The sequence below is a fragment of the Podarcis filfolensis genome (assembly GCF_964270895.1).
Source record: "Podarcis filfolensis genome assembly, chromosome: 17".
In the NCBI taxonomy this organism is placed as follows: Eukaryota; Metazoa; Chordata; class Lepidosauria; order Squamata; family Lacertidae; genus Podarcis; species Podarcis filfolensis.
This window is the reverse complement of record NC_139621.1, coordinates 32641154-32655664: the sequence shown is the minus strand read 5'-3', so window position 1 is coordinate 32655664 and position 14511 is coordinate 32641154. Positions and strand designations below refer to the sequence as shown.

Genomic DNA, 14511 nt, shown 5'->3' with positions numbered 1-14511 from the left:
GTTGCAACTATATTTATGTTGAACCATTAAACACTGCTGAATTGTCTTCCTAACCAATTAGTTGGAATAGTATTAAACACAACTTTATTGTTGGATGTAAAATATTGTCATTTTGTAAAATATTGTTTTGTAAAAGGTTTGGACAGAGGTTGGAAACTCCAGTACAGTGTAGAGTTTTTTTTCTCTCTCTGCCTTTTTAAAAAGAGATGTTTCCACTTTGTAAAAGCCTTTGTGGCCTTAAGCTACATTTTTTGTGATTTTTTTTAAAAAACAAAGTTGGTTGAAAAGGTAGAGGCAAAGAGGTGTCACTAGCAGTAATGACATTAGATGACTTCACATTACAAGAAAATGTTGTCATGTTACTCAGAAGATCTTACTAGCAAATGATCAAGGGTAAAACTTTCACGCTAGAAAAGACAGTAGAAGTTGGTACCTGTGTTGGGTAGTGTTTCTGAGCTTGAGAGGGCAAAACTGTTAAGTATTAAAATAATATCTTCCAGCGATGTAATTGTTGTGTCTTGAGATATATTGGATATTGTGATTGACTTGAAATTCCTGTATGTTTTCCCCTATTTTGTTAGAATAGAAGGAGGTACCTATAGTGATTGAACAGTTTAAAAATAAAACTGGTAAAAGATGGAATGTCACTCCTGTCTTAATGTTAGATGTTGCAAGCGGATTAGTGAAATTAGGGTTAAACTACAGATGAGTTACTGTGTTTCTGCCTAAAGTAGATATTTCTTAAATTGAATTTTGAGATTGTCACAGGAATTTTGGATACACCTTTCCAGCGTCTTCCTTTATTAAAGGGCTTCTCTCAGCAGCAATGACTGTCATAACACCCCAGCCTGATACATCCTGCATTATCTCATGTTGTTTGACAGTGTGGCTAGTTAGTAGAATCTATAGTGTTTTTGGAAAAGTAGCCTAAAAATGGATTACTAGGAACTTGGCAACACATCTTAATATTGCTGCTATTTAGGGATTGATTGACCTAAGGGCTGGAACTTTAAATCTTTTCTACAGAACAAACTGACAGGTCAGTTAATACTCATAATGCCTTTGATTTCAGTATGTTGTTTTGCTGATGTATTGTAAGCACAGGTTCAGTTAGGTTTATTGAATCTTGATTGTGTAGCTAACAAGCTGAAATACAATATTAATTACATCCAGGTAGTTTAAGAAATTGTTTCACACATGTGTATATATACCTTTTCCTCCCCTAAAAAGCAAATCACACTAGCTAAAGAACTTTTTGTAAGCTGGCACTGAAACATTTTATGTTTGGTTGCACCGTGTTTGAAGCTTTTTACAGTGCAATACTTGTATTATTCTGTCAATTTAAACCAAAGGTAATTTTTTTTCATGCTTTCTTTCTACTGTAGTGCATGAAGAGCTTTTATATGTTTGTAATAGATGTAAAATCAGAAAAGATCACATATCCTGGGTTTTTTATTTACCTAAACTATGTACAAGCCTTTGTCCAAAATGTAAGGTGTTAAACTAAATTGCATATTAACCCATGAGTGTATTTTCCTAAGCATAGTTATGTCAATAAACTTTATTAAGGAATATGTATATCTTTCATCTGTCTTTTCTGAATATTCAGCAAATAATACCATTGGCTATGGAAGGGGTGAATAGAAGTTAAGAGAAGCATACATTGGTTATCTCTGGGTGATTTGAAATGGATTGACAAGGCTTTCTTGCTCCCAGTTGCTTAACGGTGGCAAGAAAATAACTCCCTAAATTGGTGAGAGGCAGAGATATGTGGAGGGACTGTGATAACCTGAGTTCAGTTCCAATACTTGAAACAAATTCCTGGAATATGAATTAACCAGACCCCAATTGTTGCCTCCTAGAGTTTTAGCAAAAAATTAAGTGGCTCCAGAAGCTTCACAGTTGGTCCTCTCCTGCACTAAAGGGCCACAAGATGCATGCATAAAAATCTATATTGGCGAGGTGACGGGACCATGGTCATCTTTGGGGCTCTTCCACCCTCTTTGATATTCGACCTGTCAGATAATCAACATTATCGAAGTAGGAGACAATTTCTGTAGCAGAAATTGTTTCTTGCTACCTGTGAAGCAGTAAACTGAATGACAGCTGTGCTAGAGCAATAAAAGATGTCATTTCCCCAGCATCTTGGATACTTGAATTATATTTAATTATATTTTTATTACTGATATGTTTGCCATCCTGAGCTCCTTGGTGAAGAAGGGGGGTGGGAAATGAATTCAGTAGATACATAAATAAGTGGATATTTCCACACACCCCTATCCTTGAAGGCATTTCTTGATAGACAGCTGGCAGTGGACAAGAGTATAGAATGCATATTTAAGAACTTTGCAATCCCGTGAAGGTTAAAATAACACCAGTTATAAAGCAGTGGCCGCCAATGTCAGCAGTTGCCTGGCTAAATGCCCCAGTTCAAAATACAATAAAGTTTTACTAAAATCTGTAAGACTTTTCTTCATTAAAATATTTTGGGTCAGTGCTTCAGGAGCTCTGAAGGTGGTGCCAGATACCTGCAAACATGATCATTTGGTATTCAGTTCAGATTATATCAAGATTAAAGCTTGTCTCGTTTAGCAAATGAAGCTACAGTATACTTTGTTCTCCTTGTTGTCTCCAGCAAGCTGGTGCCCACAAATAAAATGAAGAAACAAAAGTTTGTGTCTTAAGAAATCTCCCACTGATGAGATGTGCATTGAAATCCAATACCACGCTTGAAAAATAAAGGCTGTATTCTATAGTCTGTATAAATTTATGCAGAACAGGGGATATTTGCATAACATACTGGCTTTCTTGAGTGATGAGGAAGGACAAGAAACTATGGATTGCATTGAATCTTAGAAATCATACATGGCAATTCTGCCTTCTGATTTTTCAGCAGGCACTACCCACAATCTTCCAAGCAGATACCTGTATATGCAACCATAATAATGATAAACATACATTATTTTTTTTTTAAAGGGTGAGATTTGCTGAATTCTGTTGTTCCTGTGGAATTACATTATGAGTCCTCTTGATGTCCTAACATTGTGCAATGTTGAGTTCTGAAAAATCGCAGTACATTCAGTTCAATTACTGCCTTGTCAGACAGAACATACATCCAGTCAGCAGAAAAATATGACTAAATGCATGTCTCAATAATGCAGTGTGTTCCCTTTCCTACAGTCTTCATGGTAAGGTGTTAGTTTTGGATTATGTTATCAACAACCTTCTCATTTACTGTCATACATACAGTATTTCAAAATAATTCAGTGAGTGACGTCCTGACGGGTTTTGCTTTTTTTTTTTTTTGCTGTCAATGCTTCACTGCATTAGGACAATGAACCACTATGCAAATGCTTTGATACATACCACTGCAGACCCAGCAACGGCAGTCTGTCCCTTCCTGGTTAAAACCATATTACTTCTCCGCCCTTGCTGTTTTTTTTACGTCTAAACACTCAACCTGTTCCCATAAGTCATTGAGAAAGATCTGGTGAGAAGTATTTTTTGATTAATGATCGCAGGAGACTGAATTAAACTGACACCTGTATCTGCTATCAACAAAATGCCCATAAATTTATGCTGCAAAGGCAGTTTTGCAGCAGCAAATTGCATCCCCTGTGCATCATAGTGGAGAGTAAGATCTGCCCCTTTCAAGTGTCCTCAACCATCATTTTTTTAGGGGGGAAAGTAATGGTACATGAAGCACCAGTCTCAGTAAATAAGGGCGTTGATTTTAAAAATATTTTAATGCTGTAGCCCCCTTTATTTGCTGTTGTGCAGGCTTCATTTACTGAGCGATGCCTAGACTTCCTGGCCTCAAGACATCACCGTTGACACAAGGGTCAGCAAGGCCAGAGTTACAGGCCCGAAGGCTTTACTCACAGTGCCCCTTTCCATGCATAACAGCAAGGTACCACTGCAACAGTTTATGGAGCTCAAACATGGGCAGGATTTTGAATCCTTTGAATGTACAGATGCCCTTGATTTTTTCTTGCCAAGTTTCATAAAGGAGCTAGTTCCTTAGGAACGGGAAAACTTGGAACAGGAATTTAAGAGCTAATGTGAAAAGTGGACAACCACAGCTTCCATTCTTTCTCCTGCTTCGTTCATCTATCCATCCTCAAGGGCTCTTGCCCACACACATACTGCACTTCATCATTTCAGGAATGGAGAGCAACAGAGCCCTCCCACACTCTGCTTGCTGCCATCTTCCCTCTGGGAGTACAAGACACTGCTTAACCGTAGTCAGGGAGCCTCCCTCCTGGTGGGAGACCCAGCCTGCTCTGCTGTTCCATTTCTTTCACCATCAGAGAACAAAGAGATCTACAGGCAATTAGGTGCACATGAGATAGCTGGGAAGCCAAGTCCACAGCTTGACACCTAGAACATTGTTTTGCAGTACCGCTGTGCTCTGGTTTGGGTCTCTACTAGCGGCAGGAAAATGTGTATTGGCCACAAAGAAGGGTGGGGATTAATATAAATGATACAACACATTTAGAACTTCAAATCCTTATTTATTTTTTTACAAAACTTGTTTTACAACAAACAATCTGAAAAGAAAGGTATGTTCTGTGCAAATAGCACTGTGTCATCCTTGGGTAAATGACCTGTTGGGAGATTTCATTAGCTACAGTTTCTTAGATTTTCCCCAGCCTTGTTTTCTTATTTACATCTCTCTTTAAGTTTGCCACTAGGGGAGGTGGTTTTTTAGTCTCATATGCTGCACTTCGTTGCAGACGACGTCCTTTGATGTGAACGATGTATGGCAACAGAGGTGGTTTACGTACTGTCAGTGTTGTCCCTTCAGGAGTATAGCATTTGAGATGTACTTTATCATTCAGATGAGCTGTTACTGCAACCCAGCCTGTGTAGAAGAAATACCAGAACATGTATATAATCTAAACAAAATGAAATTGGAACATTGGATTTGCTGGGTGAACATCTCCTTGAACAAAGCAGGACTATGTCAAATTTCATTTTTCAGTATTAAGACAAAATAGATATTTAGATACTCTTTTTTTTTTTTAGGGCCTGTCCAAAAATCTTTACACTCAGTAAAATCCAAAGAACTTGATAAGATTGAGAATTTGGGAACCTCCCCCCCCCCCCCCCCCCCAAGTCTATTACACTACACTAGTGCTCTGGTTATATTCATCATCAGGACAAAACAAGAAGTACCAGGGTACGTAGCTACCCTGCCCAACACAAGAAAACATTTGCAGAAGTTACCAGCAGATGAGAGCTTTATATCAGCCACTGCCTCGGTACTGCCAATTCCTTCCAAAATCACATCCTGATGGACAAATGGCGGGAATTCTTTCATTCGTTCTTCACCTCCCATAGGAACCTTATATTACAAGCCAGGGATTAAACAGTAAAAAAATGAATAACTCTTCATTTACAAAGTAATGTAATTAGCAAATTATAAAATAAGTGGCAGGTCAAGTCAGGGAGATAAAGCCCAATGGTTGGGGACAAGTTAACCGAGAATAAAGTAGGCTGGCAGCCAACCAAGCAACAACAATTGTATTTTGGGATTTTATTTTCATTGTTTTTTAAACCACTTTGATTCGTGAGAAAACTGTTACAAACGAAAAAGGAAAGAGAAGACAGGACTGAACAAAGAAGAACAGATCAAACAGAACGAAGGTGTAGAAAGGAAATCAGTGGGGCTTACTTTTAAGTAGACATTTACAGAACTGCTCTGTTAGAAAAAGATAAGGAAAACGAAAATGGAGAAAGAAGTGAGATGTGGTTGAAACAGTGACAGAAAACTGCAAGCTGAATGGCAGAAAAGAGAAACAAGGAGTTGAAGATAAAAAGCCAGTGAAAAGAATACTGCAATACACCAGATATAAAATAAGACTGATAATCCAAGCAGGACCTGTCAAGTATTGGAGGAAAGGGTTGCTTTAAGAGACTTTTCAGGTTTAGGGGTGCATTCTCTCATGGACAAGCTTCTGTGGCACACATGCCAATGGTGGGATTATAAATCCTGAAGGATAGCATTTGGCCCCCAAACCAGAGGTTCCTCACTCTTGATTTAAAGTGGTGTCTTGTCAAAATGGGGACATTGCCTGGACTCTGATCCTCAGTGCACTTTAAAGTGTTGATCACAACACAGTTTTTTAAAGTAAAAAACCAGAATGCGTGGTCACACATAAGCCTCAATTTCTATGGATATTCTGGAATGAAATGATGTGTTCAACTCCATGCAACTGCAGGATTCAGTAGACTTAAAACGACATCGGATGGATTCACTCATTCTATTTAATAATCTTTTTATCCCGGTGGGGTCCTCCCCAGTTCCAATATTGTCTCTTCCCTTAGGAATCGTGGACTAATCTTACTGACTACTGTAAACTAAGATGTGTGAAATGCACTTTCTCTTGATTGCAATCAAGCTTCTGTTTGAACTCTTCAAGATGTCTGATGGTGCTTATAAGATTCAGAGTGAACAAAAGGAAGTAACTTCACACAGCTTTGGCTATATTCCAGTTTCTTAGCACTACTTTAGGTATTTCCACCCCAAGTAAGGCCTAGATTGTAAAGCACCTTGTTAGAAATTTATATACATTAACAGCAATAAAATTAAAATCTAAGATATCTCCGGTTGCTGAGATAGCACATCTTGCAATGAGGCTGCTCTATAGTGTGGCTTTAACAGGGAATAATCTTTTTGCAGTAGTGCTCACAGAATGCTATTTAATTCTATTATCTTCTTTGCTGAGATTGGATAGAAGCAAAACAATGTGAAGTATTATTTCTTTCTTGCATAAAGTGGAAGACCACCAAGATACGGAGAACTCATCTGAGACAATGCAGTCATGGTGCTGGCTAAGAGCAGAACAAAGCCTGCCTTATACTAGACCTAAGAGGCACAATAATGAATGGCTGTGGAAGGAGAGAGATCACAAGGCATTAGCCCTCATAGATTCTCCAATGGTAGAGACAGTACTGGCTTACCTTCAGTAATGTTTGACCTGCATGTTTTTGATAGACAGCATCTGCTTTTTCTACTGTAGTGATGTGCACAGGCAACAAATTAGAGGCCACAACAGAAAACCAGCAGGACTGGTCTCCCTAAAGAGTAATAAAGCTGAAAATGAATTGTCTGAAATAAATTCTATTAAGTTTAAAAGACCAGTTTCATCAATAAGCTTAAAGCCATCTTTGCTAACAAGAATTCTCCATTCTCTATAGTTGACTGTGATTTAGTGATTGAAGGCTGGACAGACCTGCATTCTTATAAACATTTCCAGATCCACAGTTACTAACAAGGGATTGGAGAAACAGGATTTTCAGTCTGATAATACTCTTTCTATAGTTATTCCACCCTTGCCTTTTAATTTAATATCCAAAGAAAAAACATAAAGCCCTTAATATAATGTTTCCAGTTTGGGAAGAGATATCTTAAGATTCAGCAAACAAGAAACATAATGTATTTAATGAACAATTTAGCTTAGCTGTGTTATTTTAGCTTTCTTACAACATGATACTCCCAAACTTTGGAAACATGCACACATACACTTTTTCATACAAAACAGCTGCAGCTTGTTTTCCTTTTGCTCAGTGAAGATGCAGGCAGCTTATTCTATTTCAGACATACAGAGCTTGAAAATAATTGCTGAAGAACTGAACAACAGACATCACCTTATTGAATATTCATCCTCATAACTTGTTAATAACAGAGTAACAGTAAATCTTGAGAATATAAACAATGGAAACTCAATCCTTTCGTTAGCCCAGAGGTACTGTCAGAAACTGGATCTCTACCCAAAGGAAAACATATGACTTGAGGCATTTAGTAGCTCCCTATCAACCTCTGGTGGTGATGTCTATGAAGCCCAAGTTATTTATCACTGCTGAGGGAAGAGAAGGAAAAATGTTCATTCAAGTTGCCAGCTCTCAATCTGGAACATACCTCACACAGTCTTTTCAACTACAGGCATACTGTGGGTTAAATATGCTTCACGTTGAGCATTTTCGGGTTGCACTCTGCGGTGACCCATAAGTAACAGAACGCGTTACTTCCAGGTTTCACTGCCCGCGCATGCGCAGATGCTCAAAATGACGTGACGCACATGCGCGGAAGCGGCAAATCATGACCTGTGCACGTGCAGACGTGGGTTGTGTTCACTTCAGGATGTGAACGGGGCTCCGAAACGGATCCTGTTCGCATCCAGAGGTACCACTGCACACTCTATATAATACACATTACAAATGAGAACTTTGAATCAAGTTCAGAATAGCCTGTCTCCTTTACCTGCAAATAATCTATGCGTCCCAAAGCACCTAGAAACAACGTCATCCCAGGCTTAAGCACAAAGGACCTTGGAACAATTGCACAGGTTGGCAAGACAAGCTTGACTTCTTTCTCCTTCAGCAAGTTCAAAACCTAAAACCAAAACAAAGTCCATTATATAGATGAAACACATTTTCATTTTTCATACTTTGAGATTTATAGGACAGCTTAAAGTTATTTCATATGCAGTTGACAGGAAAAGTGATTATATAAATCATGTTTTCAGGCCACTGATAGCAAGACGGCACTTGTCATCTAAATGCTATTCAGGTGCAGGAATGCATAGCTACTTGAGGCAGAATTAATTAAAAATGTAATACACAATGGCCTTAATCCAAAGAAGCCATGTATATGCATGCTACGGTGATGTAGCTCTCTCTAAATACTCTACTGGTAGTTCAGTATGTTCAATAAACCTTTAGATTTCATTTATTGAACAGCAGCTTCCAAGAATACCTAGCCAATGGTTTAAACGGGTGGAGTGTCAGAAATAACAGGGGGAATGCTAAAATTCAGGCCAAGTCCCTGAATTTATGTGAAACAGCTCTTTGGATATCTACTTGCTCAATTTATTTCACTAGCTTGAGTACATTCTGCAAAGGATCACCAGCAACATAATTTGCAGGTACCCCAGCTCTCCAGGTAAAAACAGCAACACAAAGCACAGAATCATAGAAGTGCAGAGTTGGAAGGGGTCTCCAGGGGCATCCAGCCCATCTCCCTGCAATGCAGGAATCACATTAGTTGTACATACTAATTATCATCAAAGGACCTATCCAGCCAATTCAACTAGATGACCCCCATGATGTGTATTTCATCATCAGGGCAATTCAGCTGCCCTGTAAGGATCTCCCTTCACATGGGAGAATATGGGTAGCATAACAGAATTTGTACATTGGTTCATGATGCAACAGCAAATCATTGCTGTTCCACTCGACACACATTCCAAATTTAATCATACATGGGCAAAGTTATTGGAAACTGAAAAAAAACCCATCCACTATACACATTCAACCAACTCCTGGCCCCCTCTGAATGAAGGCTTCAAAGCTGTCTGTGTAATCAACAGCTACTCCCAGCAAACTAGATCAAAGACAACAATTTATTTTATAGAGAGCATCAAACAAAAATCAATCATTCATTACCAGGTCTGACAGAGAGCTGTGGGAAGCTATTGCTAAATTCTGTGGTATTCTTTTAAAGTTGCCCAGCTTTGAACCAAGCAGGTGTGCTTTGTACTAAATAAGCAGTTCATTAAGTAGTCTTAATTAATTTTTTTTTTACTCTTATTATTTCAGACCTTCCCTCCACCCAAATTTTCTTATGCCAGGTTGGTTTCCAAAGTGACTTCTGTTTTAGCTTTTCTGAGCTGTGTGCACACAGGCACACACATACACAAAGTCACTAATAAAGGATTGCGGTCCAGAGCTGCTTCTACCTTCATCCAACTCTGGGTTTCTTTCATCCACTTTTTTTTAACCTTAGAAGAGTGAGCTATAGGATTAATTTTACAATGCAGGGGACTCCCCACTTACGAAGGGAGAGTCTAAGTGAAATCATATAAAGTGGGGAGCATTTTCTAAACACCCTTTAACCGCCCTCTCTGCCACTCTCTCTTCAATCCATAATAAAAATACTCTATCCAAAAATATCCACAACTAGCCTGGAAGCTCTGGGGCTGTCTGGAGGCTATGCGGGAAAGCAGCTGCTCCTGCTGTGCTACCCCATACACCAGATGTTAGGCAGGGGAGCAGAGCAGCCTCAACAAAGCCCCACTACACCTCAGGTCTCTTTGCGGTTTCCTCTGCCCTCAATGACATCCTCTTTGGACTCTGGGAAGGGTGTCCTTGCAAGTCACCAGGATTCTCCAGCTTTCTCCCACCATTTCCTAGTATGATTCTATTTATTTAATTATTTCCTGGCGCTGCACACAAGTAGAATGCGCATTAGTGGGGTGGTGGTGCCTGTAATCAAGGGAAGTCTCTCAGCCACTTAAAACTGGACATGAAATTCACTCAAATGTTTTTTTCTTTAAAAAAGACTTTTCAGAAAATGCTTCTGCAGTGCTTGAACAAGACCTCACACAATACAATAATGAAGTTCTACAGCAGTTCTGCTTCAGCTAACACAAAAGATTGTGCATGCTCCTGCTCAAGATTTTATACAACAGGGTTAACATTGCTTGATTTAGTGTCACTTTTTCTCATAATATTCTAGTGGAAGACACTTTTCAATCCAAGCCTTTCCTCTTCTTAGTCCTATGTAACAAACTTCTTAAAAGTAGAAGAGTTAACTTACACAACCATCTTTAACAATCCCTGGAGTGTCATAAAACCAGCGAGCGTCTTTCACTTCATTGTATGTGAGTTCAACTTTCTTAGTAGCAGTTACAGGTGGAACAGAAGGTTCTTCCTCCATACCAAAAGACAATGCTTCAGCATCAAACTCAATTTCACAATTTTTCTTCAGCTTTTTTGGCATTTGAAATGTTCTCCCAATTCTTCCTACATCGAAAGAAAAAAACCCAAATTATATTGCTTTTCTTCAGTTAGTAGTTTTTGTCCCTTACAAACTTCTCATGATCCAGCTTTCTGGAGGCAGCAGCATCTTAACTGAGCTTCAACATACGGAGCTAAGGCCACTATTTCAGATTAAATTCTGGAATGATATGCTGATATGAACTATGTATTTGACCACTGTACATAACCCCTTCTCTGCATCCCCTCTGAATTTACAATTTTTCACAAGGTCATAGGATCATATAATTTGTATCCCGATTTTCTGGCATGTGCTTAATTATATTTATATTATTGTTTCATTTATTCAATTCTGTAATTTTCTGGGAATACAATCAAAGCATTTATTACAAAAGAAAACATTTGTGGGCCACTCCGAGTATGACTGATGTTGGCTAAAACCTTCAGAGTTAAGATCTCACTCTGAAAATACTTATTACAGTGTACAATCACCTTTTAGTCTGTCCTCTGGTGATTAAACTAAAGAACTGAGCCAGTCTTCTTACTGTATCCTCTTTTAAATTGTAAATTCTCTCTCTCACTTGACTAATCTGTCCTCTATTATGTTCAATGGGACCCAGGTAAGCATGTATAGAATTACAATCTTAGTCCTAGATATTATATAAATTAAAACAAGTACAGTTGGGGTGATAGGCAACATTAGTCATACTTAGGACTCATATACACTTACCCTTGTCCCATTGCTTTCCTCTGGGGAAAACTGCTCTTTAGCACTCACATCAGCTGCATAGTTCTCAGAAAGTACTCACCTATTAAGTACCCTTGCTTTTTGAGGATCGCAAGCTGCTTTTGCTCATCTTCACTGAGTTCTTCTTCCATTTTCTCTGCATCTGCCTTTAGTCTTGCTTCCCTCTGGAATATTCTGTAAGGTGTAGGATTAATAATTGGAAATTTCAGGAGATTCAAGGTCGTTCCTAGAAAAACAACATCAGAGGATTAAGATTTTAGGTAAGTATAAGCAATGCTAATATGGCCCCCAAACTATTATGGGACATAATATAGTAATAAGAAATGGAGAAAACTGATGGCAAAAACTTGTTCTGCTATTTCTTACATTTTGACAACCCATCTTCTCTAGAGCTTATATTTTTATGTTGTGAACCACCCTGTGATCTTAGAATGAAGGGTGGTATACAAGTGTAATAAATAATACTAGTAAATAACAGAACTGGCGTAATGGCTAAAAGCTCAAATCATGAGGCAAGAGGTTCCCAGTTCAAACCTCATGCCAATTCATGCCCTTATGAAGTGGCCTGGCTTTAGGCATATTATTGTATCTCAGACTCATTCCCCAATATGTGTATGGCATTGGCTTGCTACTATTTTATTTTTTAAAAAAATCTATATTGTTTCTCACATTAAGTCTTGTGGCAGTGTATCTCAATATTAAAATCAAAACATTAAAATACCGGAAGAAAATACAACTGAAAAACTAGGGAAGAATTTAGATGCTGAGATCAAGCACCAGCAAAGGCCTCAAAGCACAAATGTTTACCAAAGATGCCTAAGCATCATAAGACGGCATGCTCATGCAGTCTTGCTAATTCAAGGTTTGGCTTAAGAGTGTCAGGCAAATACAGATCTCAAGTGCTATATAAAAATATTCAATGTTATCTAATTTGTTCATGTCAGAGCCTCATAGCTCATGCACTCCAGTGCTTCAGTCTTCCTCCCGTCCACATGATAGTTGACTTATGTGTGACTGGTTTCAGAAGAGTAGCTGTGTTCCTCATTCTTGCTATAATATGAGTCTTATGGCAACTTTAGAAAAGCTCATAAAAAGTCTAGTGTGACACAATTTTTTTGTTAATATAAGAGTTTAGTACAGCTCATCAACAACCACTGATTTGCTGGTGTTTAAGGTATCACATGGCTGTGCAACAGGCATGGACAGCTCCCAGCCATATGTATGTTGGACAAGGAACAGGTATTGACTTTTTTATCATCTCCAGTATTTCTGGAAGAGCATCACAGCATTACATTACTCAACCATAAATGATGTTCTATGTGGGCTTCCTTAGGTTGGCCTAAATAAGTAAAAGCGCTTCCTCTGACCTGACCTGGCCAAGGTGAGATTGTTGCCCTATTGATCACATCAGATGCTCTCGACTTGCAGTAATCCGAGTGCAGGAGGGCATTGAAGAGGGTAGACTTCCCAGTATTAGTGCCTCCCACCAGGTACACATCCCCGTTGAACTTCCAGGAGCGCTGCAACTTGGAGATCAGCTCTTCCACCCCATAGCCGGTCTTGGCACTGATGAGATGCACATCGACCACACGCTGCTGTTTCTGCGGCGACGTCGGGCTGGGCTTTGCCAGGTCCACGAGACCAGCGCCAGCGCAGATCTCCAACAGGCGCTCTCGGAGACGGCTCAGGTACTGGGGCGAGTCGCCGGGCAACAGGTCCACCTTGTTCCCCAGGACGAAGAGGTGTGCCTGGCTGCCCACCAGCTCGGGCAAGTCGGTCGGGATGGAGTCGGGCAGGTCCAGCACATCCACCATGCAGAGCACCAGAGGCGGGCGGCCGTGGCGAGGAGGGCGGCGCAGGGCGGCGCTCACCACGCGGCGGTACTCCTCCCGGGGCATCTGCACCTGCAGCGCTTGCTGGTGATGCACCAGCATCCAGCAGCGCTGGCACACAGCTCCCTCCAGCGCCTGCTGCCGGAGGGTCGCCCCTTGCCCATCCTCCCCTTCCCCGTCCTCCTCCTCTTCTCCCAGCAGGCTCCGGTATTTCTCGCTGGGAAGGTACCCGGGCACCGCAGGGTCCCGGCAGTGCAGCTCCGCGCCGCAGCCCGAGCAGTTCACTCCGCTCGACGGCACGGACGGGTCCGGGTGGCCCTTGGGCCGGTGGGCCTCCCGGGGCGGCTTCGGACGGCGCGACAGAGGCGGCCGGCTTGCGTCGCCGCCGCTCCCGGGCTGGTCCGGCTCCGGCCTCCCCTCAGGCTCCGGCGAGTTTCCCGCCTTCGGCAGCCGCGGCTCTTCCTCAGGGACGTACTCGAGGAAGACGAACTGCTCTTCCTCCTCCTCCTCAGGCGGAGCAACCGCCGCCGCCGCCGCCGCTCCACAGCGCCTGAGGGGCTCCTCCGAGCTCCGGTATGCGGGGAAGCCGCGGGTTCCGGCGCGCCGACGCAGCGCTCCTCCGCCGCCCCATGGAGGCCGCCGCCAAAGCTGAGGGAAAGCCAGCAGCGCGGCTCGCCTCAAGCCGTTCATCGCCCCTTCAGGGGAGGCCGGGGGAAGGCAAGCGGCGCGTGAGGGAAAAGGAAGCGAGCGCGCCGGCCAGAGAGGCTCCGGCTCGCGGTCCTCCAGGCGCAGCGCCCCCTGTCGGGGGAGAGTGGGCGTTTCAAATTGAGCGCGCGCCGTCGGAGGGGGGCGGGGGACCGCCCTCTTCCATATACAGTAAAGTGGTTGGTTTTTTTTTTACCGCCCTTCATTCGAAGAGCTCACAGCCTATGCATTTATAAAACAAAAAGTTAAATAAAAAGGACCCTTTCTCTGAGATTCCTGCATTACGGGGGGGTTGGACTAGATGACCTTTGGGATCCCTTCCAACTCTACAATTCTATGACTTGTAATTTATCTGAAAGGCCTATGGGGCCCTCTGCGCAGGCGCAAAGCCTCGTCAGAGACCCTCTTAACTATATTGGGGAGGCGGGCGGAAGAGAGGGTGGG

General features: G+C 41.5%; 1 protein-coding gene across 1 annotated transcript; it reads right to left on the bottom strand.

Annotated features, from left to right (window-relative positions):
• Positions 1–4493: 4493 nt before the first annotated feature.
• Positions 4494–14117, bottom strand: NOA1 (nitric oxide associated 1). The gene is given in 8 exon segments (XM_083593294.1): positions 4494–4644; positions 4647–4864; positions 5230–5347; positions 6967–7083; positions 8267–8398; positions 10604–10809; positions 11592–11756; positions 12903–14117. Coding segments are annotated over 8 exon segments (2127 nt in total). The 5' UTR covers positions 14053–14117; the 3' UTR covers positions 4494–4623.
• Positions 14118–14511: the final 394 nt, after the last annotated feature.